The sequence below is a fragment of the Thunnus albacares genome, chromosome 22 (genome assembly GCF_914725855.1).
Source record: "Thunnus albacares chromosome 22, fThuAlb1.1, whole genome shotgun sequence".
NCBI lineage: Eukaryota > Metazoa > Chordata > Actinopteri > Scombriformes > Scombridae > Thunnus > Thunnus albacares.
The window spans coordinates 2,929,090-2,956,474 of NC_058127.1; the positions used below are offsets into that span (position 1 = coordinate 2,929,090).

Below are 27,385 nucleotides of genomic sequence, written 5' to 3' on the forward strand. Positions count from 1 at the left end.
TGATCACATGTGCTGTCTGTGTGTTTTCTACAGATTAGTCAGACGTAAAATACTTGTTGTGGTTTGGTAAACATGGTGAGACTGTCTGTGGCTTTGGTTTCCACCCCTCATTGTACTGTATGCAGCCAATACAACAGGCTGTGTTAAAGTCGATGTCTTTTCAACATTTTAAAGGTTAAACAGGATCTGTAGCTGAGCGTATGTCTGAGCAGTTGAGTTTCAAAGTTACAAAGGATCCAACTGAGTTGGATCATTCCTCCCGTAGACTGACATTATAAATCTATATAAAATCGCTGGAATAAGCTACAAAAAAAACCCAAAATGATTGCACACATCTGTTCAATAAGCCACACAGTTTGATGTTCATATGATGTTTGTGGAGAAAAGTGTGTGGGACTTGTAAGACACCAAAAAATATACATAAGAAAACTAAAGTACAATAGGGTGAGAGCTCACCACAGTGGTCTTTACTGACTGCTGTTGTGCAGCTACACACAGTGTTCGTGTCTCTTTCTCACCACATTTTTGTTGTCAAAGCAGAGAGAAGCTGTCACACATGTAGGTATAACATCACTTCCTGTTTGCTTCCTTTCAGCTAAATTGTTGCCACCCACAGGAACATACAGTGTTTTTCTACAAACAAGTTATTTCGTTTATAAAATCAATGTTTTAACATAATCAATTAATCATTTCATTATAAATACTTCATAGTATTGTAATACTATTGTATAGGGTGTGTCTATTACATACACTGCACATTTATATAACATTATATACTTTACTATGGTAGGAGTTTTTCTGTGGCCATTGATCCTTACGTCTCCCAAGTCTCCCCTTTTCTCCCTGTACATGCTCCCCCTTGGTTTCCTAATTAGTCGATTTAGTGCATCTCTTATCACAGCTATGTGGATGATACACAGCTATACTTTTCTTTCAATTCAAATGAGTATAGCAAAGTCTCCACCTTGCAAGGCTGCCTAACAGCTATCAAGGACTGTCAAATAACTTCATCAAACTTAACCCCAACAAAACAGAAGTTCCTATTATATGGTTAGTTTAACTGTCAGTGAACGCACCACGCAGGTATTAATGTCCCACTTGTTGCTTTTCATCTTGACTTTTAGGTTTTGTTTTTGTAGATCTTTTCTTCATTGTTATGGTTTTGTCTGCTTTATTGCAAATAAACAAAGAAAGTTTCCTCTCAGTAGTCTGTGATGAGGAAACCACGACACTGAGCCACGGACACAGAGGAAGGAGGAGGGTTTTTCTAGATGTGACTAAACTGATCAAAGAGTTTTTTTAGCTTTAATATCAGCAAGTGTTATGATGGAGGAAACATCTCTACTGCTGCTGCTTTGTAAGTACGATTTGTGTGTTTCTGAATTAATGATAACAACTAGACTACTGTTGTTCATTTAAATGTGTTTCCAGTTTGGTTTTTATATCAGTCTCATGTCTGTGGTTTTTGGTTCTTAGAATAATCTTCACATTAGTGTAATTTGAGACGATCAGATCATGTTTTTACAGAAGGTTCCCACAATGTTTTTATTTATTTTCTCAATTATTTTCTTCTTGTTGTTCCACCAGTTTTACTCATCAAATTCACTTTACTGGTTATGGTTAGTCCTCCTCAGCCTACATGGTTTCTACGAGGATCAGACCAGAACCAGACTGCAGAGGGATTGGCTGAGGAATATGATGGCATCATGGCAGTCACCACTGAACATCACTTCTGAGCTGAACACATCAGAGACAGTTTACAGTGACAGTAGTGAACGTGAGAGAAGCTGAACATTTACAATATGAAGTCACTGCTTTAAGTTTGTTGTGTTACTTTACTGCCAGCAACATCCATCTTTGTAACTCTGTAACTGAATATTTTGAGTAAAGTTTTTTTTCATACATTTGCTGTGCTTGAGTGACTGTAGAGTAAATGAAGACCTGATCACATGCGCTGTCTGTGTGTTTTCAACAGTTTTCTGTGTGTTTGATTGACAACAGCTGGCAGCCTACCAGTGGTACACCACACAGAACAAAGACAAAGTAAACTAATTGCTGTAGCTACATCATCGACAGACTGTGTTGTTAGCAGTGGTGTTGAAGAGAACCAGCATCTAACGAGTCTGAAGTGACATTTGCAGGTATGTTTACATGCTGTTTAATGTGCTGTAGCTGAGCAGCTAATTAGCTACCTAGCCTGCTAACTGATGTAGCCTGATGTTAGCGGTGCGCTTTTCCCTGTGAAAGTTTGTTTGGTGGCTTGTTCAACAAGCTAAGGTGCAGGACAAGACGTGTTCATGTTTGTAAGTTAGATAAGGGGGAAAGCAGGAGAGCTAATGTGGTTGTTGTTCAGAGTCTGTGGCTCTTGTGTTGTGTAGCAGGATGCTATCAGGCTCAGTGTGACCGTCTGCTCTGCCGATGATAGAATGACACATTATCGCTTTATGAAGATAAGACATCAAAACAAATCTTGCATTTGCTGTATGTAAAGAAGGACTCCAGCTACATAAGGAGGTGATGGAATGGTATTTAATGGCAATAATGTAAAACTAGGGGGCGTCATCCTGAAATCAAAGAATTTAACATTTAATTTTCTTCCTTTTGTTTTCTGATTTTTTTCCCAAAGGGGAACACATGACAAGTGATTTACAGAGCAGATTATGTTGTTGTAGGAGACAAAAAAGCAGTTTAATTCCAGTTGAACTTTAAAATGTTGGCTTTGGACGTAAAAAACATTGTCATTGAATATAGTCTGGGATTTTGGAGAATTGTCCAATATCAATGTTTTTTTTTGTGCAGCCACAGGTTCACATTGTATTTGTAGTATATATTATTAGACTGTATAGCCTTGGATGAGTATAATGTACTTGTCAGGTGCCATAAATACTGTATGTATATAGTTTTGGGGAATAAGTGGCCATAGTTTGGTGACCATCTGCCTCTACATTTGATTTCTGTTTCTCACTTCATGAAGACTTGATGTTGTTACTGGTCACTTTGAAATGCAGAGCCAGAGGCAGTAACAGTCTGTGATGCTGTTATGTCGCTGAGTGCTCAAGCTGTTCTTTGTTCTGGGATTAAGTGTTTTATCCTCAGAGGGAATTCATCACTTCTCGGCCTGCTTCAGATTTGTCACTTCCACCAGGATGTGGGATCTGGTTTTCTATAAGAGAAGCTGCCGGTTCATCAGGAATTAAACTTAATCTGTCGTGTGAGAGCGGGACAAACCCTGACCGCAACACTGGACGTCTCCTGTTGAATAAACTCTGTGAGTGTCAGGGGACTAAAAGGAAACACCAGAGTCAGCGCTCTTGTCTGCGATGCTAAGCTAAGCTAGCCACTCCATTGAAAGCGAATGACAGGAGAGTCAACAGATGAAGAAAGGAACTTTAATTGCTCCCACAAGTCACACCAGTTACTGTCAGGATGCCGTGAAACGAAGACGACACCACAAAGTTCTCCATCCACATGCGTGGTTTTCATCACTCTGTCGTCCACAAAACAAACAAAATTTGGGGAGTCTCGATTGTGCAAGTGGCTGCAAAAAAAAAAAAGAGCCTGAGGAAACGCAAATGTGGCTTTCATCGCCTGAAAATAATGTCAGCGATTTTGAAAAGCTCCGTATCTCCATCCAGTGTACAACACAACACCAGCGTTCTGTATTTAAAGTGAAGCAGAAAACTGAGAGAAAAAGATGCATTATCAAAGTTACAGGTCAAAATGTGAGGTAAAAAACCCCAAAAAAGTAGGAAGGGAAGTGTGGAACCGCTGTTTATGGAAGCCGAGAACGGCCGTACTTGCAATTGTTTTTTAATGCCTTTATCTCAAGTCATCACCAGTTAATTTATCTTCTGATCTCTAGAAAACAAAAGGCCGATTTCTCAAGATAATGAGATAATTTATCACGAGATTCAACACGAGTGGAGCTCATTCTCATTTGTTCATTCCATGCCTCCCTCACATGGATAGCTCAGCCATTTAGATCAAGCACAAGAAGCCTTCAGGTGGGTTCAAATCATAGTCATATGTTGGTTTTTATTCCCTCTCTGCACCCCACCTTCCTTTCTTAAATGAAGTCTAACAAAATGAAAATGCTTGAAAGGTATTGTTTGGTACCTCTTCTAAATGAAACATCCCATCATATTATGACCAGGAATTAATTAACCTGCCATTTGACCATGACATTAATAAAGGTGATGCTAATAATAATGTATACTCTTATCTTGAGATATTATTGTTATCTTGAGATAATAAAAGATAATTAACTCATGATCTCGAGATAATGGCATTAAAAAAAAAATGCAAGCATGGCCGCTCTTGGCTTCCGTAGGTGTGTCTCAGAGGGAGACAGAAAATAAAAAAATGACAAACATCTCCAGAGGAAAAAGGAGATTCCTGTTCGGCTGAATCAGCACAACTGTGTGTGAGTGTGACAGCAGCTGGAGTCGCTTCATAAAAAGACGTTTATGAAGCCTGAGGGCATGTTAGTGTTCACACATTAATAGAAATCCACAGAGACACAGACGGACACACACATGCTGCCGGAGGGTTTCACACAGCTGATTCAGCAGTAGAAACATTTCTGTTTTTCTTCAAATGACTGAAAACTTTTCTCACTTTTGTCGTTCCACATTTCTACATTTCTTGCACCATCGTCCCTGATAACACTCCTCAATTCAGGCGCCTCAGTTCAACACACTTTCATTTACACTCAGTTGTCATTTTATTGGGTACACCTTGCTAAAACTAACTATTATTTATCTCACTAGCTAAACTATTTTATCTCAAGCCTTTAAAAGTTATTCAAATAACGCAAAATAAGTTCTCTTTAGTTTAACTGGCAGACAATGAAACATATGAAGAGGGTCCCAGGTAGACTCACAGCCTGAAAAGGCTGGAAACCACTGTTTTAATATACAGGAAATATTCAAATTCAGAATATCTGATGTGTGTTTTGCTTCCTTGTCATTTATTTCTTTGTGAACTTGGGGAGTTTGTTACTAGTTAAACTACATTTCCCAGTAACTTTCAGCTAGCGTTGGTATTTTCAGAATCATGTAACCGCACTGAGAGCTGCAGTCATTTATTCATTTAAGTCATTGTGTGTATAGAAAATCAATTTTAGTGCTTCAAACCTTTCAGCTGTACTACATTCATCTGCCAAATACAGGGTTTCTACAGGTTTAACACCACATGAAATGCAGTTTGATGTAAAGTATGAATGTATGATGGAAAAGCAGCAGAGACAATATGATCTACAATTATTTATTTATTATGCATGTATTAACCAATTAAAATGATTAATTCATCCAATATTAATATTAATTAAAAAACAATAAATTAACTCAAACGTATAAATAAATTTTAAAAAAAAAAGTTTTCTGACAGTAGTGACCGTGTTGCTGCTGACTGAAACGCCACAAAAAAGGATGAAACAGCTTCTTGCAGTAAAATCCACTGTCACACTGTTTCACAGTAGTTTATAGATGAACGTCTCCTGACGGCCGCAAACACATAAAAAAAAAAAACTTATTGGGGCGGCTGTGGCTCAGGAGGTAGAGCAGGTCGTCAACTAATCAGAAGGTCGGTGGTTCGATCCCCGGCTCCTCCAGTCTGCATGTAGTCCGAGTGTCCTTGGACAAGATACTGAACCCCAAATTTGTTGGTTTGGTTTATAAGTTGAAAACAAATACAAAGTGTGATTTAAACAGCTGCCTGCTTATATTACGCTTCACTAAACAGGAAAAAAACAGACTCACAGTGTTAAAAAACACAGGAGGTCTCCGTGAGACTGTGTGGGATTCAGTGTGGATTGATACATTTAATAAAATGGAAGCGTATCCGTTCCCTGAGAAAACACTTTCTATATGATTTAGCCACGGCCTCTCTCTCTCTCTCCAGTCCACCAGCACTCCCACCATTCAACGGCTGCTGGAGACGGGAGACTGTCATGTCCTCACACAGACAGCCGCTCCGATGACTTCCTCCTGTCCTGTACATGAGCACCACCGACGCCCCCTGCTGACTGCTGACTGTCATCTACAGAGCCAGCGCTGTGTATGAACCCTGGAGCTGACCGTGAGGAGATATTTTGCTGAATTTGACAAAAAGTGTGCTGGATTAAATTCTCTGACTTTACCTTTAAATATTTTGAAACAAACTCAGGCAAAGTTTAAAGGTAAAAGAGCAGAAATGTTTTACTGAAGGTAAACTCAACTCATACAGTAACCAGCTGCTGATCTGTCACACACACACACACAGTCCCTGTCATAACAGACGACCATATGGCCTTCAGACGTGTGTCACCAACCAGCTGTGTGTGTGTGTGTGTGTGTGTGTGTGTGTGTGTGTGTGTGAAACATAAAAAGGAAAAGAAAAACATGTTGAAAAAACCTACATTATATAAAACTCTGATTCTTCTCTACAGCTGATAACTCATATAAATAAAAGTTTTGATTGTCTGGATGTTTGCTGATGGAGGACTTCTCTTGTGTTTCATGTCAAGTTGAAGAGTTTTCACAACTTTCCAAAACAAAAACATCTTGAAACTGATCTTTCTCTGCAGTTTGTAGTTTTTACAATCATCAGAAAAAAGTCCCGACAGCACAAACTGTCCGTCTACTTCCTCCCTCCGCTCTTCACGTGTCCTCTGTTCTTCTTCACGGCTTTCTTCTCCTTCATTTTGGTCCTGGTGGGTTTGCAGAGTGGAGAGGAAGGGGCGGGGTTTATCTTTAAACTGACAGGCGGCTCCTTCAACAAATCAGAGAGGGGAACGGGTCGAGGAGCGTCTACATCAGCGGACGGGGGCGTAACAGGAAACTCATCCACCTGAAACACAGACAAAAGATTTTTTTTATTTTAAATAGAAAAATAAATAAATACGTTTAAATGATATTGAGGAAAAACACAGCGCATCTCACAGGGACGTAGGCGAGGTTGTCACGGAGACAGGCGTCCTGCAGCTCGCTGCGCAGCGGAGTCAAGTGACTGCGGTGGGCGGAGACTTCCTGCTCCAACCGGACGATCCGGGAGCTGCAGGTCTGATAGAGCTGAGAGAAGGTGGAGAGAAGAGTCTGCAGAGAGGAAGAGAGAGATGAACGAATGAACTGAGTGAACGGATGAAAGAAAGAAAAAAGAAAGAAAGAGATTTGAGGAGGTTGATTTAAAAAAAAGAGCAACAGAATCACTGTCACCTGACACGCCGCCACCTCAGGAGCTCCCATGATGCTCTCTGCTCCATTTGTCTCCAGGTGTTCCCGGGGCAACGGCAGGGGGTGGGGCTGAGCTGACAGCGAGTGACGTGATTGGACGAGACTTTCTCTGACCTGAAGATCACATAAAGTTGTGTTACAGATGTCTTTACGTGTGTGTGTGTGTAAATATATAAACATATATATGTGTGTGTGTGTGTTCACCTCCTTGTAGCTCCTCTCTGCAGCGTTCATGTAGCCGATCAGACAATCTTTACGTCTAGGAAGGAAATAAAGAAATAAATATTAATACGTATTTAGTGGCAGGACTCTGTAAATCATGTTTTTTTATTGTTTTGTTGCCAAGATTAAAGTAATTAATGCAACAAAACAAGAAAAAACAGTGAAATTACAGCAGACGTCTGCGTTGATTTCATGCTGGAATTATTGTCATTACAAGATAAAAAGTTGTAAACAGTCAACCAATCAGAGCGTACTTTACAAAGACAGAGATATGCTGACAGTTAGTCTCTAGTGTGGGTCAATCTCCAGAAACACTACATCCTACATTTCCCATAATGCAACTTGCAAAGCGTCTCTTTCATCACACCCACATCTTCAGATTGTAACACAGTCTTTCTGTTATAAACCTGAGCTGATGACATCACTGTGACGTCATCAGGGTTTTTGCCCCTTTAGTGTCTGCGGCGTCGGGTGTGTAGATGTGTGTGTGTGTGTGTGTTACCTGGCGGCGTCCCTCAGCTCGTCCTCGGCTTGCTGCAGTCTCTCCTCCAGCTGCTTCCTCTCCCTCTGAACCCCTGACAGGTGCTTACCCAGAGTCCTCAGCGAGCGCTCTTTCCGACTCACCTCCCGTCGAGCCTCCGACAGACACTGAAGAGAGAGAGAGAGAGTTGTTACTTTGTACGTTTGGAACTACAGCTCCCATGATGCTTTGGGTGCCATGGATTCAGTGAGTCATTTATAGGCTGCAGCTTGAAGCTTTTATTTGTTTATATTTAGTCAAATAGTCTCTATGATGATTCTCAGGAAAGTTCTGCTGTAATAAGGAGCATTTTTTTTCTTCTTCTGTGATTTCTGTGCAGATTTTCTGGACGTTTATTGGAGATATTGAAATCTTCAGGAAGTGTAAAGCACACTGAACCTATGACTTTGAGAACGAGAGTGATTCTTTTGACGTCACTTGGTGGCAAAAGGTTCAAGGTAGCAAAAAGGAGTCAAATCAGACGTACCGGCTCAACTGAAGCTCTGATGTATTTGATATTTACAAGATGGAATGGGTTAATATACTGAGTTTCATATGTGTGAACGCAGAAATACTCTCAACCTGCCTCCTCTATAATGACTGGGGATTTTCTACATTTCCAATAAAGCCTTTGAACAAGAAGAAACAACCAAGACTGTATTTAACCTCTAAATACTTGTGGCTGAGTGTGTGTGTGTGTGTGTGTGTGTGTGTGTGTGTGTGTGTGTGTGTGTGTACCTGTGCGGTCTGGCTGAGTGTGTGTTGTGTGTCCGTCTGCTCGGTGGAGTGTGTGTTGACTCGGAGCTGCAGTGTTTGCAGCTGAGCCGACTGTTCCTGAATGAGCGTCTGTGCTTCCTGCTCTCTGCTCAGAGCCTGACGGAGCTCCGAACAAACGCTGTGGAAACGCTCGGCTGGGACCTGCAGACACACACACACACACACACACACACACACACACACACACACACACACACAGAGTCAGGTTTGTATTTATTAGACAGCATAAAGCCCCATTCAGACTGAATGTGTTTGTAGGGGAGGTGGGTGAATCAGTAATAATTACAGCTGCAATCAGCGACTGTTTCTCATTTAAATCCCATCCAGAGTGACGTCCTTGTATTTTAAAGTGGATCTCTGAGTTTCTTCTTTCTACTACAAACATTTTTATGCTAATCTGACAGATGGAAACATGCTAACACCAACATATCGGCCTGTTTTTGAACCAATATGACGACAGAAAAGCTCATTAAACGAGCTGTTGTGATGTCAGCTACAGGCAGGTGTTGCTGTTCTCTTTCAGACCCGTTTTTTTCAACATATTTATTTAGATTTTGTCAAATAGTCTCCATTAAAAGTCACATGAATCATCTGTTAGCAGCTCCTGTTTGCAGTCTAACATGATGTACAGACGACTATCACAGCATCACTGTGATACTGAAGAAAACTTTCTCCAGAAAGTTCTGAACGTCTCTTTTCTCTGGTTTCTGAGTGGATTTATGGAGGTTTATTGGTGATGAACATCAGAGATAATGATCCTCAGGATGTGTAAGTCACATTGAATGACATCAATATGAGTTTCATGTCTGTGTGTTCAGGTTTTACTGAGTTGTGACTCAGAGAACAATGAGTTAGATTACCATCTGAATGAAGCTTTACTGTATGATCCTGTGTGTGTGTGTTTGTGTGTGCGCGTGTGTGTGTTCGCACCTCTTTCTCCCGCCGTCCTGCTCTCTTCAGATTGGACACCTCCAGCCTCAGGCTCCGCCTCTCCACCTCGGCCGAGTGCAGCCGTTGGCTGAAGAGCAGGAAGTGCTGCTGCAAGCTGGACACCAGAGCCTGACGGGAGCAGTCACATTAATATACACTGATACTAATATAACAATATAATAACATATAACATAATAACAACATCTGAAGTCAGAGCCCCTCGATTGTAGAACGACCTTTATACTCGTTTACATCGTTTACATTAAAATATGTTATCTTTAACTTTAATCTTATTTATATTTTATTGTAACTTATTCTTGAAAATATGAGTTAAGTGACTGTTACTGTTATTACTGTTAATGTTTCTACTGCTGCCTCCATCAGACACATTATTACTAAAATATTCACACGGACTCAAACATTAGAGCTTCATTATGATTCAGCTGCCCAGCCGTATATTAAGTAGTTACAACAAGCCTTATATTTACCCGCATCATTAAAGTGATGCTTACACATTAATGCATCAGTTATAATCTAATAATATAATATAAATGATTCTGGGCCACTTTGAGTATGAACGTGTGTTTAGTGACCTTCATGTTGGTCTGCGGAGGCGTCAGTCTGTTCAGGCCGAGTCTCAGCCGACCCGTCAGCGTGTCCTCGTCCGCTCCGCTGTGAGACAGACGGGACGCTGCGTCTGATTGGTTGAGAAGGTGATCCAGGAGGCGGGACAAACCAGAACGAGCCGCTGACATCACGTCTGAAGGGGAGGAGCCTAGAAAGAGAAAGAAAAAGACGCTTAGATGATGACTTGAAGTTGGATTTGACCTTTTTTTTAATGTGTGTGTGTGTGTGTGTGTGGTTACCAGTGTGTGCTAGCGCCCCCTGCAGCTCAGACATGGAGGACAGAACGGCGGAGGAGAGACGTTTGGAGCGAAGCCAGCGAGCACACACACCCTCACGACCTTCATCACCATCATCGTCTTTATCTGGAAAACAAATTCAAACTGTTTTAATTGAGTCAATTAATCTAATTAACAAATAAAACACTAAGCGACTTGTTTTTAATTTAAATAAAAGTCGTTTTAAACCAACAAATCAGGACTTTTTAGCAGCGTGAGGATCTTCAGTTATTGAGGTAGAAAGAACAGTTTCACACACACTGAACTCTGACGAGAATCAACTTTATATTTGTCAGATTATCTGGAAGAAAAATCTAAAAACAAAACGTGTTTTGTTCCGTAATAAGAACGTCTCATAATTTGTGGACATTTTTTGGAGCCTAAATTTTTATTTTAAGCAAAATGAAAAGTCACATTAGGGCTGCAACTACTGATGATTTTCATTATCCATTAATCTGTTGATTCTTGATTAATCGATTAGTTGTTGGTCCATAAAATGGTGAAAATGTTGATCACTGTTTCCTAAAACCCAACATGCAGCTTAAAATGTTTTGTTTTGTCTACAACCAAAAGATATTCACTCTGCTGTCACAGAAGACTTAAACAACTAGAAAACATTCACATTTAAGAAAGAAACCAGATTATTTTAGTATTTTTTCTTTAAAACAATGACTCAAAATGATTGATTGATAATACCTGGTGATTCAGTTTCTGTTGATCAACTAACTGATCAATGGACTACCCTAACCCTATAACCCTAACCCCAAACCCTAATTCTAATTCTAACCCCTAACCCTAATACTAACCCCTAACCCTAATTCTAACCCCTAACCCTAATACTAACCCTAATTCTAACCCCTAACCTTATAACCCTAACCCCAAACCCTAATTCTAATTCTAACCCCTAACCCTAATACTAACCCCTAACCCTAATTCTAACCCCTAACCCTAATACTAACCCTAATTCTAACCCCTAACCTTATAACCCTAACCCCAAACCCTAATTCTAATTCTAACCCCTAACCCTAATACTAACCCTAATACTAACCCCTAACCCTAATACTAACCCCTAACCCTAATTCTAACCCCTAACCCTAATACTAACCCTAATACTAACCCCTAACCCTAATACTAACCCCTAACCCTAATTCTAACCCCTAACCCTAATACTAACCCCTAACCCTAATTCTAACCCCTAACCCTAATACTAACCCTAATTCTAACCCCTAACCCTAATACTAACCCCAAACCCTAATCCTAACCCTAACCCTAATTCTAACCCCTAACCCTAATACTAACCCCTAACCCTAATACTAACCCCTAACCCTAATTCTAACCCCTAACCCTAATTCTAACCCCTAACCCTAATACTAACCCCAAACCCTAATCCTAACCCTAACCCTAATTCTAACCCCTAACCCTAATCCTAACCCTAACCCTAATTCTAACCCCTAACCCTAATCCTAACCCTAACCCTAATTCTAACCCGCAGCTCTTTGGGGATCTTCAGTGATTACTCTACAGAACAGTATCATCACTTTCTGAATATCATTTGTCAGATTATCGGGAATAAATTTGTAAAACCAAAGAGAAAATTTGTGTTTTATATTATAATTTGTGGAATTATGAGACTTCCAGCCTCTCATGTGACTTCTGTAACTAGATTTTTCTTCTTGTAAACAAATCTCATGTTTGGATCCAAACCAACAATGAACTGATCTACTAACAAGTGTTGTGTTTGTATCAAAGTCTGATGTATCTTATTCCTCCGTCGTTGTTCTTGTCACCGCTGCACTGGGTCACATGTTCCTTCATCATGAAGAGTTTGGTCACGTTAGTTTGATTAGAAACTAATAACAGCATCACGTTTATCATCCATTTCACACTGACTCGGTATGCAAACTGTCCACCTACCTCTGCTCGGTACATCTTGTCCCTTCTGTTTTGCCGTAGCTTTATTTCCACAGACGCAGACACACACAGCCGGACCGCCGTCGCCTCTCTCCAGCCGAAACAACACCGCCGTCTTGTTGGCGAACGCACGCCACCTCCTCACCGCCAACACCACACACACACTCCTCCTCCACCGCCTCACCGCCCTCCTCCTCCTCCGTCCTCTTTCCTCCTTCTCCTCCTCCTCGCCTCCCTCCTCACCTCCCAGAGCGCCGGCCAGCCTCCTCACCTCCTCCTCCAGCTCCTCCCTCTCCGCCAGGCGCCTGGACAAGAGTCTCTTCTGCTCGCAGAGCTCTTGCAGACGCTGGTGAGTGTGAGCCAACGCTCCGGCCAGCAGGGCGCACGCCGACAGGAAGGAGGCAGACTCCCTGCGGCCTCGGGAGAGGAGGCTCTGGAGGCGGGAGAGGTCAGAGGTCAGAGAGGAACGGTGACGCTCCAGGGAGGAGACGTGGTCACGGAGAGATTCGCACTGAGAGCGACACAGCTGAAAGAGAGAAGAAGAAGAAGAAGAAGAGAGCATGAATGTTATTATTCTACAGTCTGTATGTTGTTCTTTGAGGAGTTTGAAGCCAAAACTGAATCTAGAATCATAAACCACCAAAATGAACCCGTTCCAGTCCTGATTTAACGCTTCACATCGCTGTTGGACTCACGACGGACAGTTTTAAAGACAGAAAGGATCAGAAAATCGATGCAGAACGAGAACCAGAGATATCAGCATGTTTCCACGTGTCTCTGTGTGAAAAGCAGTTTAAAGTCTTCTGTGTCTCCAGTGATGTCACTTGAGTCGGCGTCTGTTGGGGCTGAAGACCGCGAGTTTGAAGTGATTGAGTTGCATTGTGGGTAATGTAGGCGTCAGGTTTTGACGAGAACAATATGTGGAATAAAAAAAAGATGATATCTCTGGTTCTGCTGCATCAGTTTTCATCCTTTTTTTCCCCCAAATTTCCTTTTAAAAAAAACAAAATAAAACCGACAATCTTACAGGAGAGAAATGATAAATCTGTGGAGGATTATTTTAATTAAATAAATATAAATATTACACAAATAACAAATAAGCATCATATAAAGTGAAAACTTTACACTAAATTATAAACACACTTTTGTGGACCAAGGACGATAATAAACATATGATGACTATTAATAACAGTCGACCAAAACCTACAACATTTAGCACATATGATCACATATTCATAGAAAAAAAGGCAAAGATGCGAAGATGGATGTTGGAACATGAAGATCACTGTTGGATCATTTAACTGATCTCTTCCAGAGACACGTAGGAAATATTCAGATTTGACCGACTGGTTTACAAAACCGACGCTGCAGAGATTAGTTCATGTTTATTCCAACAGTAAAGATATTATTATATTATCATTATTATTGGATTGTTTGCAGTTCTAGTTTAGTCTGTGTGACTCGTTAAACTCGTTAACTCGATAAATCTGGGAGTTTCACTGTAAAGTGAACCGTCTGCTCCTCTTGGGGACAGTGAAGTTGGAAGTGAAGTGATGATTTTGTTATCTGTCATCTCATCACTTATCGGGGACAGTCGACCGAAAAAAAACTTCCTTCTTCATCTTCACATCAATTCAAACCTCCTCAGCTCCTCCTGCTGATTCAGCTCTCCGTCGCTGGAGGGAGACGACTGACGGCAGCTCAGAAACACCCGAGGGACCTGTGTAAGTGTGTGTGTGTGTGTGTAAGTGTGTGTGTGTTACCTGCAGCTCGTTCTGCAGCTGTGTCACAGCGTGTGTGTGTTGGCTGCTCCAGGCCTCCTCCCTCCTCCTCACGCTCTCCTCCAGACGAGACAACACACACTGCTGACTGCGCTGCAGCTCGCGCACGCACGCACTCTTCTGCTCGCACACACTCTGCAGGTGAGCGATCTACACACACACGCAGAGAGAGAGAGAGAGAGAGAGAGAGAGAGAGAGAGAGAGAGAGAGAGAGATGTTAGATAAAACACGCAGAGACATCTTCGATCGTTCCCACTGGTGACATAAAAAATCTCAAATAAAGCTCATATTATATGTAGATAAATAACAACAATAAATTAAAAAACACATTTACATGAATTTTAAACAGCACTGGGTGTGACGTCACTGTTGTTCCCCAATAACAGCAACACACACACACACACACGTCCAGATTACACACTTGTTCTTCTGAGCAGGTTTTCTATATGTGGTGTAAAAGTAACAAACTGGATGTAAACAAACCAATCCACAAAATAAATGGAAACAAGTAATCGTGAATGGTGGTAAAAAAAACAACAAATTACTATTAAATCTTTATGTTGCTGCCTCAGCTTGATGAAAGTTTTATATCATTTCCTGTTTGTATTCTCTATACGGACTGCTAAAACATTTAGTGTGTAGAAACTGTTCACCTTGTTGTTGGCCTTCCGGAGGTCAGAGGTCAGCTGGTCCACCTGCTCGTTGATGACGTCACACAGCTCCTTCCAGGTAAAATTACCCAGGAGGCTCTGGGGCTGATCGAGGAGGACGCAGCCGGCGAGGAGACGCTGGTACAGACGGTAGAGGAAGGACAGACGGACCTGAGACACACACACACACACACACACGCACACACACACACACGCACACACACACACACACACACACACACACACACACACACAGAGGCTCAGTGTGATGTAGTTTTATAGGATCTACTCAGCATCATAAACAGTTTAATTAAATGTTTCCAACATAATGACATCATGCTGCTCTGTAGAACATCAGGACAGCGAGGACGGACTGAAATAATGAAAGAATGAAAACCTTCATTTGACTGAGAGAAAGGAATCAAGAGAAAGGGAAGAAAAAGAGGGAATGAGTATGGAGAAAAGGTAGAGAGACACCTGAAAAAGACGAGGACAAAGAGAACGAGATGAATAATTGTCTACGAGCACCTTTGACTCTTCCTGATAGAGGTCAGTCATCTTCTGGACTTCTGCCATCCTCTCCTCCTTCTCTTTCTCCCTCTCCTCCTTCTCTTTCTCCCTCTCCTCCCTCTCTTTCTCCTTCTCTCTCTCCCTCTCTTCCCTCTCTCTCTCCCTCTCCTCCCTCTCCTTCTCCAGCTCGGCCTGCAGACCTCGGCTTTGCGTCGACCAATCGGAGCTCTCCTGGCGCAGCCGAGCCGTTTCCTCCTGCAGTTTGACCGACGCCTGCTGAGACTCCTGGAGAGAAACGAGACACAGCGAACGACGGTAGATGAGACTGGTTCATGAAGCGTCCAACGTCGCTGTTTTACGACACTCGGACCCATGAAGAAGAAACTATGATGTGTTGTAGTTCTCTTACACAGATATATAAACACCATCCAGCCTTCAGACTGTAAACGAAGCTACTCACATGGATAAAAACAGTAAATGTATGTGTCTATAAGTCAAATAAAGTAGCAGGTGGGAGAGATGTCTGTGTGTTGCAGTTTAAGAAATAACATCTGGAAACAAAAGCAGGTCGTTCAAAGTTTAAGACAGTTGAGTAGGGAATCACTTTAAATGCAGCTCAGTGTCTCGTAGATTCTACACACACAGTTTCTCCTGGATGAAACTGATCGATTGATTTCTGGAGCGCAAGAAGAGTTTGATCTGCTGCACGTTAATTCATTTCTAAAAACACTTATACTGAACTCTAACAGGCTGCAGCTGAAGCTCACCAGAGAAGAAGAACGTGATGCGTTTACAAATAACGTTAATATAGAAAGTCACGTCCAGAGCAGCTGGAGGTTGACGGACAGGAGCCTGCTGCTCTGTGTGACCAGTAGAAAAGCTCCGCCCTCTTGACTGAACCACAATCACAGTAATGACGGTAACAGAAATAGTTGGCGGTATATATTTAAAAAATGTGACTCAGCTGTGTGAAATCAGCCCCATTCAACCACCATAATATTGCAGCATCTTGCATATATTACACGTTGCTATGGTCACCGCTGTGTGACATCTTCTCTTCAACTGTCCTGTAATTACACCTCCTGTTAACTTAAGTTCCCTCCGTGAGACTAAACGTTATTATTTCTGTGATGATGTGGGAAATGTGAACAGCCTCTCCAGACTAAATAAGTAATAATATTTAAGACCTTATAAAGATATTTGACCTGTTGTAATGAAGCTGAGATTCATCAGCAGTATCTGTACGAGCATGTCACTGTTCTTTCTCTTATTCTCATCAAGCTTTCATAAAACATCTGTCAGCTGATGTAATATCTGTGATTTCCTGCTCTGAGGATGAACTCCGGTCCGGGACAAAGATATACCTCGATCTGTCTGCTCTGATCTGAGGTCAGCCGTTTCAGACTCTGGTTCTCGTCCTCCAGTCTCTCTGACGCAAGCAGCAGATCCTGAACCTGCCGTGGAAACGCAGCAGAGATTTATAAAACAATAATGAACTAAAACGCGTGCGTGATGATGAGCGGAGAGTGTGTGTTTCACCTGTTTGTCGGTCTCTTCCAGTCTGTGTCGGTGAACGCCGAGTGTCGTCTTCAACAGCTGCAGGACTTCAGCGGAAAGACTCTCGTTCCCATGATGCTTTGCAGCGGGACTACAGCCTACAAACAAACAAACACACACACACACACACATGATATAGCTTCTGAAAGTGCTGCGGCTGTTTGCAGCAGGTGTATGTCGAGTGTTTACCGCTGCTGCCGTGTTGTTGGAGAGTTTCTCTGATCTGCGTCACGCAGCTCACAAACGTCTCCTCGGTGTCAGACTGTCTCTTAGCAACCTAAACACAGAAGAAGAAATGAAGATTAAAGGGTTAGTTCGCTCAAATTAACAAAAAAAACATTCATAATATTCCCACTGATTTGAGTTTTTATATATCATATGTGTGTGTGTGTGTGTGTGTGTGTGTGAGACCTGCTCCAGCTGTGAGTGTGTGTCGGCGTGTCGTCTCTTCTCCTCCTCCAGCTGTTCCGTGAGGTCAGAGGTCGTCTTCCTCTCGGTTTCCAAGGCAACGCTCAGGTCAGACTTGCACTGCTCGAACTCTTTATGCAACCTGAACACACAAATATGTTCATAGATGAAGTCACACAAACTGTTATGAACAATATTAATAAAGAAATCGTGATGAGTATAAACGTGTTGGATGATGTCGATCTGCTATATCACGTTTATTTATTTGATTTGATTTTAAATACGTGATTTTAATTATAATTATATTATTTTTTATGTCCTTGATTGTTTATTGTTGCTGCACATTGATATCAGTGTGTGTGTGTGTGTGTATGTGTGAGTGAGTGAGTGTGTGTGTGTGTGTGTGTATGTGTGAGTGAGTGAGTGTGTGTGTGTGTATGTGTGAGTGAGTGTGTGTGTGTGTGTGTGTGTGTGTGTGTGTGTGTGTGTGTGTGTGTGTGTGTGTGTGTGTGTGTGTGTGAGGTTTCCTTCAGGATAATAATAAAGTGGAAATAATCACATGAATAAATTGTGTAAAAAATATAAAATGAAACAATCATTTGTGACATAATTTAGAAAATTATTAAAAATCAAATCATTATTATGAAATTGATATTTTATCATTATTATCTTTATTAAATTAGAGACTTTTTATATTTTATTTTAATTTGACTTCCTTTTTTCAAAAGTCTGCTTTTATTTCAAAATGACATTTTTTGTAATTTATTCATATGATCTATTTCACATATTTTTATTTATGTAATTTTGAAAACTTAAACCAGAGCATAGAAACAATATACATAAATATAATAAAAATAAATAAATAATTAAAATAAAAATTAAATACATAAAATCAGATGATAAAGAATCTAACTGAATAATAAAAATTTAGATATAACTTTTAAATAATTATTTTAATTGTTGCTGTCACTATAATATGTAATATTTAATATTAAAGTATATATATAGTAAAAAAAAGGTGATAATAGTTCAAGTTATATTAAATAATTACATATCAAACTAAAAGCGTAAATATTTTTATTAAAATGTTAATTAAATAAAATAAATAATTTGATTAAGTGATTAAATTAATTCTAGTTAAACATCAAAGTTCACTCTGGGCCGACAAACAATCCAACTTCCTGAAACGTCCACTTACAGTACTTGTGTTTTCTGGAGCTTTCAACCATATTACACAGTCTTCATCAGCTCTGGAAAAAGCAAGTAAGTGGACCTTGAGTTGGGATTGTTTTGTCTATGTAATATTAATAATACAAACAAAGTGGTGCCTTCAAAATCGCTAATTTTAATTTGTAAAAATAAATAATTTATATCAAACTATAAATAAAGTGTTTAGTCTTTGAAGTGATTTAATAATTATTAGAATATTATTGTGTTACATGAACTATTGTTAATATTATGTGTGTGTGAAGAGGAACAAACTAAACAAACTTTAATAACAGTAGTCTGATTGTTTTCTCGCTGTGACCTCACCGCTCCTGAGCACGCTCAGTGCTGCCACTCCTCTCTCTCTCCAGGCCGTATGCTCGCTCCACCTCTCTGAACTGAGCTCTCAGCAGCTCCAGGCTGCACTGCGCCTCCTGCTGGCCGGACCGCTCCACCGCCACCGCCGCCTCCAGGTCCCGAACCCGCAGCTGACAGGTCACATGATCAGAGACAGATTAACATTTAAAAGGTTTATTAACACATATTTCATTTTCCTTTTATTTCCTGGAAATAATTGTGTAATTTGGAACGAATTATGAGAAAACTGTTTCCAGGCTACATTAGCTGCTACTAGCATCACACATCACAATCTCCAGTTGCATTGTGGGTAATGTATGCACCAGGTTTTGATGAATGAGTAGAATAAAAACGACAACATCTCTTGTTCCACTGCATCGATTTTCTTACGGGCGTTGTTTGTCTGGTTAAATGGGACTTTGGTTGGAGCCAGTAAGATGGGAAGACCAGTTCACATCCCAGTGTGAACTGATAGTACCATTTGGATAAAAGACCCCCACCATTGGTTATCATAGCTCACCTCTAAGAGCCAGTCACACACAGAGACAAGCTGGCACCAACGTTAATCCCACTGATCTTGATTTTCAGGACTTGAATGACCAACCCAAGAACTTATCAACAGGCAAACCAGCATAAGGCAAGACATGCTGCAGAATATGCCATGCCCCAGTGACACACACACACACACACACACACACACACACACACACACACACACACACACACACACACACACACACACACACACACACACACACACCCCCTCAAATGGCATGGACCCCTGTCCTTTGCAGTCAGGTCAAGAAGAACAGAGGACTGTAAAACCCTTGGACTTACAAATGTAGTTTTAGATTTTGTCTAAGGACAGTTATTGTTGTATGTTGATATGTGTGTATATCACAATATGTGTTGTTATTTACTTTAGTTAGACTTTTATTCCACTGCCTTTAAGCCAAGAAATGTAAAACTAAAATAATCCCATCATCCGTGATAACACTATCATCATGTTTAGTACCGTTCTGCTTGTTCACTCTCAGAAAGCTAAAGCTACTATTAAAGATGCAAAATTAAGAATCGTGCAATTCCTAAATTGTAAATACTTTGATTAATGGAGTAACCCATATTCAGGAACTGTACCTGTCTGTCCATGGACAGGAGGGGACTGACTCTGCTCCCCAGAACTCTGCTACCCCTGGGATTGACTAGGATGCACCTTCTGGGTGGGCAAACTAAAACTTTAAAACAGTGTCTTTCCTGAGACTCTGTGCTGTTTTTAGGCCGCTCTTTTGGGCTGCTTGTTGCTGGTTCATCTTGCTTTTTACCGTCTTCTTACTTTCTGCCATGCCAGTGGAAAGCTTGCATTTGGCTAGTCTGAAGATGTGACTCAGAACAACAGGAGGTGAAACCTCAAAAGTCTAGAGTCATGAGTTGAGGATCAAGTCTAGGAGAGCATGAACCAGGAGCTCTCTTCCAATGGGAACATTTCAACTCCGGACCAGCAGACTTACTCATCATTACAAGATCCAGACTCCAGCTTCTCACCCCAGCACAGCGGACTCCATTCTCCACAAGAAACCACCCCAGGGTGCAAGCAAATAGTCCTACAACACTTTCATCAACTTGCTTAAACCCTGGTGCTGTCATAATTTGTAACTTCAATAAGCAATTCAGAACTAAGTTGTTGTACCATTGATTTGACTCACTGCTTCTCAGATAACAGTCATCACATCCATTTGTCAGGTCTCACATACCAACTGCACAATAGATAACTCTGCATCATGCATTCGAATCATTCGCTAGCCATAGCCTTGTGTACCAGTTTCCCTTTCCCTCCTGTGTCTTGTTTGTAAAATGTTGTAGTGTTTAGTACTTGTAGCTGTAGTATTAGTAATACATGTGTATGTAACTAAAGTGGACTTGTTTGTGTTTTCTTGTGCTTGCATCTCAGTCACTTAACCTTGAAAGACCTAAACCCTTGCAAAATCATAATTACGATTAATAACATCCCTTGCATGGCCAACAAGGAGGACTATTTCCCTATTATTATACCTTCTCTAATATGAGTTATATCGCTGGACAAATAATTTCATGTTGGAGTTCTGCACAATAATAACTCATAAAATCATGAAGCTATTTGAGTGCACAAATTCCTACATCATCTATAGGTTTGAAACACTCTTTGTCATTGTTGGGACTCCAGCAGCAGTGTTCTGGATCAGCTGTGATGCTTTTCTGTTTGTTCTTTGTGTGAAAAGAAAAGAGTGTGTGTGTGTGTGTGTGTGTGTGTGTGTGTGTGTGTGTGTGTGTGTGTGTGTGTGTTACCTGGATGATCTCAGAGTTGAACTTGGACTCCAGGTGAGCTGCTCGCTCCGCCTCGATGCTCGACTGCAGAGACTTCACCCTCTGATCTGACACCTGGAGAGAAAACACAATCTTCCGTTACCTTCCTCTATCACCTTCACCCGCCTCGTCCCGTCCTCTTCTTCCGTTTTTCCCCTCCTCCTTGTATTCACTTCTCCTCACCTCCTTCTCTCTCCTGCTCTGCTCCTCTCTCTCCGTCAGGTATTTTAGCTCGTTAGCTTGTCGTCTGTTCACTTCGGCCTCCTTCTCGCTCTCCTTCTGCACCTCGGTCATCCTCCTCTCCGCCTCCTCCAGAGCCTCCTCCTGATCCTGGAAGACGAGAGAAAACACGGAGAGCAGGTGTCGTGATGATTTTATGAATTTTGAGAGGCTTCTGCTCCTGGTTTAAGTGAGGACCTCATCCTGTACTGGACCTTCAAAAGACTGTTTAAAGCTCCAATGAGCCTACAGAGAATGATCAGTGACTCTGCAGCTCCCCTTGGCTTTTTTTGGGCCGCAGCAGGCAGCTGTTTTCAGGGGAAAGCTCTAAAAACCACTGGATACTACCTGCTGAGCACCAAACGGCAAACAGACACAGTTAGCTGTAGACTAGCTGCTGAACATAGTGGAGCATTTAGCAGCTAAAGAGCCAGATATTTCCCTCAGGAGTTGGTGGAGAACAAAAACAGAGCTAAAAGAGAGTGAATATTGGACTTACATTCACCAGGTGGACAGAAACACGACTCCACATGAATGATAACGTTGCTCCGTAACTGCCGGACGTGGAAACAAGCGACTGTTTTGAAGTACGAACCTGCAGCAGTCGGTGCAGTCGTTGGTTCTCAGAGCTGAAGCTCTGAATCAGCTTGTCTCGCTCCTCCACGTCCTGCTGCAAAGCATGCTGGTCCTCCTCTCTGGCCTTCCGGGTGATGTCCAGAGCTTTCTGCAGCTCCCGAACTGTCTGCTGGAGCTCCGCTGCTCGCTCTGACACACAAACACATGACAACAAAATCTTACCTCTATAACTACTGCTGATATTTTATTGTTATAAAGGCTGTAATGGAGGCTAAACACACACACAGTGTTTATACATACAAAAGGTTTTTTTATATTTCAGTGAAGGAAGGGATGAAATTAAAGGATTCACGGTTTTTCAAATCTGTCTTAATCTGTCCTCCTGTCCGTACCGACCACCAGAAGATCCCTTCATAGTGCCAAAGTCCCTCTTTTTGTTACTATACTTCCACCTGCAGCTCAACAGGGAAACACTGTCCAAGGAAACACAAAGAGGGAATTTGATGCTAAAAAGACTGTAAATGTGTCAGATATCCACTTGATATGACTAACTCAGACTGCTGAAGCTGAATAGAAGCTTCACATAGACTTTGAAATGACTGTGTGGACACACTGTGGATTTTGGCCTTCATCACATTTTTAAGGGAATCTTGTAATATCCAATATAAACAGGATGAATGATTACAGCTTTCCCAACTGTTGTTTTAAGACATACTGGAAATATTGTGAACCCGTCCTTTAAGCCAAGAAGGTGCGTTTGATTCAAGCTTGATGTTTTTTTTTTAAAGTACCACATTCAGCCACTAGATGTCACAGCACCAACATCTCAGACCAAAACAAACCACATTTACTCAGTAATGTTGCGCAACAGTCCGGCTGGTGCAGCAACTAAAAACAAAGAACAGTGAAGCTCGAGATCACAACACACACAGATCACCATTATTCCACTATATCTCTACATAGCAAACAGCTGTTTGGTGACATCCAGTGAGGCTCGGTGTTATTTATTAGACCTTTAAAAGATGAAGGAGGAAAAGAGACAGAAACTGATTCAGAATCAGCCAAAGAGTCATGACCGTTAAGGTCTATACGTCATTTCATCAGCAGTAAAACTGTTTTCTATAATAAAGAGACGTAGACTCTGTTTGATTCAAGGTTGATTTCTGAGACTTTTGAGCTGTCGGTTCATCCGGGGTGTGTTTGATTTGAGTACCTGCGAGCGCCTGTTTGTCTCTGCCGAGCTTGGCAACTTGGTCGACGTCTCTCTGACTCACAGTCAGCTGATACTGAAGCTCCACCCTCTGAGCTTTCCCTCGCTCCACTGATGACCTCAGCCGGGTCAGCTCCGCCTGCAGCCTACATAGCTGAGCACACACACACACACACACACACACACACACACACACACACACACACACACACACACACTTTAAAACACACACTCATCTATAAAGACATGATTAAATAGACTAACAGTTAGAAGTCAGTCACCTCCTTGTTGTGGCCGGACGTCAGCTCCACCTTTTCTTTCTCCAGCTGACTGACTCTCCACCTCAGCCTCCCCGACTCCTCACTGCCTGTGCCCCCTTCTGACGTCGCCCTCCTCCCTCCTCCTCCTCCTCCTCTCCTCCTCCCCCCATCTCCTCGGCTCATGTGCCTCCCTCTTTCTCTCTCTCTCTCTCGCTCCCCCTCCTCCTCATCACCCTCTCTTTTCCTTTCTCCTCTTCCACCCACGTCTCCCGTCAGCTTCTCTTCCTGCTGCATAGCGGCGATGAACTCTTTCAACCTGAAGAAGAAATAAGAGATCCGGTCATGGATTAAGTCATTTGTGTGAAGGCTACGCTACATGGCCAAAAGTATGTGGACAAACCCTGCAGCTGTTTAGATAGTGTGAGATCTAACACAAGGTGCATTAATCTGCAGCTTTAACAGCCGTTCAGCCACGAGATTAACTGATAACGCAGGTTCACATCATACGTGACGGATGTTAGAGATGATAAAGACGTGCACTTTTGTATTATTAAGCATCGAGTCAGATTCCCGGTTGTAATTACGACATGTACGCGAAGAAACTCCTTATTACGGAAACTCTGACGTGACATGAACGCTGCACAAGTCCCGGCTCGCGGTTGGCGTTCCAGCTCATGTCAAAGGTGTCGGATGGTGTTGCATCATGGATGTGCAGGCCAGTCAAAATCTTCCACAACAATCTCCAGGCTTGAAACTACTGTCTAAGATATCATTATATGCTGTGGCATTAAAATGTCCACATATTTTTGACCACATAGTGAAGGTATGAACTCAGCACACAGTACAGCTGCTGAAAAAACATGTACTTGCTGTATTTCTTACTTGTATTCATACATAATGTCTCAGAATAGATGCATCCGTATAATCCCTCAGGTTACATGTGTTCAGCAGCTTTGTTGTTTATACAGAGCCACAATACCACACACAAAAAGTACACGTTGCAGTAGTAGCAGTGCAGTAATTGCAAAGGGACCGTTACTACCTGTTTTATTGTTTCAAATCTATATACTCAGTCCTCACCTGGCTATCTCCTCCTCGGAGCTCCTGGCAGAGCTGACGGCGGCTCCCGGCTGCGTCCCCCCACGCGTCTCCGCTCGGCCCGGCCCGCTCCCCCCTCGCCTGCTCCGGCCAGGCTGTCTCCTCCGCTCCGCTGGTTCGGACTGCATAGCTCCACCTCTGAGCCGAATTCAGTCACCCTGAAGATGTGTTTAAAATAGACGTTATTACAGATGTGGGACTTTCTGTTCACTGACTGATCAAAGTGATCAGAGACACTGGAGGAAGTACTCAGATCCTTTACTTCAGTAAAAGTACATAAGTATTATGAGCTTGATGTAGTTAAAGTATTGCAGTAAAAGTACATAAGTATTATGAGCTTGATGTAGTTAAAGTATTGCAGTAAAAGTACATAAGTATTATGAGCTTGATGTAGTTAAAGTATTGCAGTAAAAGTACATAAGTATTATGAGCTTGATGTAGTTAAAGTATTGCAGTAAAAGTACATAAGTATTATGAGCTTGATGTAGTTAAAGTATTGCAGTAAAAGTAGTGGTTTGGTCCCTCTGACTGATATATTATTATATATGACATCATTAGATTATTAATAGTGAAGCATCAGTGTTAGAGCAGCATGTTACTGTTGTAGCTGCTGGAGGTGGAGCTAGTTTACACTACTTTATATACAGTTAGCTAGTTTAGTCCAGTGGTTCCCAACCTAGGGGTCGGGCCCCTCCAAAGGGTCAGCAGATAAATCTGAGGGGTGGTGAGATGATTAATGGGAGAGGAAAGAAGAAAAAACAAAGTTCTGATACACAAATCTGTTTTCAGTTTTTGGACTTTTTCTCTAATCTTTGATTTTTGCTGAAATATTGGATCATTTGAACATTTATTGAAATGAAAGCATGTGAGAAGTTTAGAGGGAAAAATCACTATTTGGTGGAGCTGTTAACAACTCATAGACATGTGAAATGTGACCCCGACTACACACTGCTTTTTGTAAGACGTCAAAAGCCAAAAAGGTTGGAAACCACTGGTTTCATCTTTAACAATGTGTTGTATTTTAAAAGCTTGTTATATTATTATAATTTATTATAATATTATATATTATTATAATATTATATTATCCATTGTGTCAAATCTTCATCTGAAAAGTAACTAAAGCTGTCAAATAAATGTAGTGGAGTAGAAAGTACAATATTTCCCTCTGAAATGTAGAAAGTAGCATCACATGGAAATACTCAAGTAAAGTACAAGTACCTCAAAACTGTAGTGAAATACAGTAGTTGAGTACTTGCAGGTTGTTTTGTACCGGGGGAGGCCGGTTGCTTAGCTGCGGATGTTTCCCTGCCAGCAGACGCACTCAACCCGTTAGATGAAGCGCTTTAGTATCATCAGAGATATTTACGTCTCACAACAAGACTTCAGACTAATTACGAATCAAATCGATTAACTCTTCGATTCGGCATCCGTCACACACACAAATTAACGCTTGTTTCGACATTATTTCAACGTTTGTTACTCACAATCTTCTCTGTAAGAAGCGCAGACGGATGGATGACATTTAAACATCACCGGTTTACAGCTGATATTTTACTCATATTAAGACCTAACATATGCCGAATTTACCAGGAGGGCGTAAACATTATCTGAACGTTTTAAATCTTGTTCTGTCGTATCTGCATTATTATCAGTCAACAAGAGAGTTTTTAATTCCTACATTTCATGGATGGAGTTCAGCTACGGGACGCTGTTCTCATAACGGAATACGACCAAAACAAAGTCCTTTTCATTAACAACTTAGTTTGCTCCAAACAGCGACTTAAACCAGTTATAGCCAGTTTGAAATTGTTTTCACTACACATTTATATTAAAGATTACAAGCAAAACTTGGAAAAAACACACTTACGGCAACAGTCAACCGGGAACCGTTTGAATCCGACGCCATCTTTAGCGTCCTTACGTCATTTCAGCGCTAACTCATGATTGGCTGGATAACCGGCCAACGGTGACAGAGAATTATCTAAGTAGTATTTGTACACAAAAGATATACTGATATACCAAAGAACTTATAGTATAACTTCACCCACTGCATATATTTGAAAAATACTAAAAAAGTGGGCAGGGAGCTGACGGGAGAGTGGATGTGAGGTCGGAGGGAAGGGGGTGCTCAGTGACATCCTCTGGCCAGAGAATAATAATAATAATAATAATAATAATAATAATAATAATAATAATAATAATAATAATAATAATAATAATAATAATAATAATAATAATGAGAAGAAGACAAACAGTGCGATGACACTTAAACCAGCCAGAAGTCATTTTTAAATGAACCTTTCTGTGTTTAACTTTGTTTGTTTTCACATGAGGACAGTTTTAGCTTCAGCAGCTAACAGCAGCACTGACCTGCTGGAGGAAATCTCAGGTCAGTGCTGCTGTTAGCTGCTGAAGCTAAAACTGCCTCGATCAGCATGTCCAAGAAATTGCTCCTGATGGCTGTGCCATCAGTGTATGAATGTGTGTGAATGGTTAGCTCCCTCTGATGGGCAGGTTGGGACCCTGCATGTTAGCCCCTGTACCCATTCAGTGTATGAATGTGTGTGAATGGGTAAATGTGACACATAGTGTAAAAGTGCTTTGAGTAGTCAGAAGACTAGAAAGGCGCTATACAAGTACAGTCCATTTACCCTATTGTTGTGTTTGATCACAGTACAGTCATATAATTTTGTTTACAGCCAAAAAAAAACAACACCCCTGGAAACTTCCCCAAACACAA

The 27,385-nt window shown here is 41.3% G+C and overlaps 1 protein-coding gene and 1 long non-coding RNA gene across 3 annotated transcripts; one reads left to right on the plus strand and one right to left on the minus strand.

Annotated features, from left to right (window-relative positions):
- The first annotated feature begins 1,147 nt into the window (after positions 1-1,147).
- On the plus strand, positions 1,148-6,348 carry LOC122974341. Its single transcript, XR_006400352.1, has 3 exons — positions 1,148-1,777; positions 1,976-2,141; positions 5,902-6,348. It is a non-coding gene; the product is annotated as an uncharacterized LOC122974341 (long non-coding RNA).
- Positions 6,180-26,600, minus strand: LOC122974065 (coiled-coil domain-containing protein 171-like). Of its 2 annotated transcripts, XM_044341909.1 has the most exons (25): positions 26,513-26,600; positions 24,628-24,803; positions 23,569-23,863; positions 23,291-23,441; positions 22,097-22,266; positions 21,466-21,612; positions 21,265-21,357; positions 18,913-19,073; positions 17,383-17,521; positions 17,161-17,248; positions 16,954-17,069; positions 16,779-16,868; positions 15,433-15,699; positions 14,908-15,075; positions 14,237-14,404; positions 12,477-12,999; positions 10,527-10,649; positions 10,254-10,435; positions 9,661-9,789; positions 8,692-8,871; positions 7,936-8,081; positions 7,416-7,470; positions 7,194-7,325; positions 6,921-7,073; positions 6,180-6,828 (listed from the first exon to the last, which is right to left on the minus strand). In XM_044341909.1, the coding sequence occupies exons 2-25, from the start codon at positions 24,771-24,773 to the stop codon at positions 6,619-6,621; spliced, it is 4,032 nt and encodes a 1,343-aa protein (XP_044197844.1). In that variant the 5' UTR covers positions 24,774-24,803; positions 26,513-26,600; the 3' UTR covers positions 6,180-6,618. The 2 variants fall into 2 exon arrangements, with proteins under 2 accessions (XP_044197844.1, XP_044197846.1); XM_044341911.1 differs by lacking the exon at positions 24,628-24,803 and having other exon boundaries at positions 26,513-26,534.
- Between the last annotated feature and the right edge of the window lie 785 nt (positions 26,601-27,385).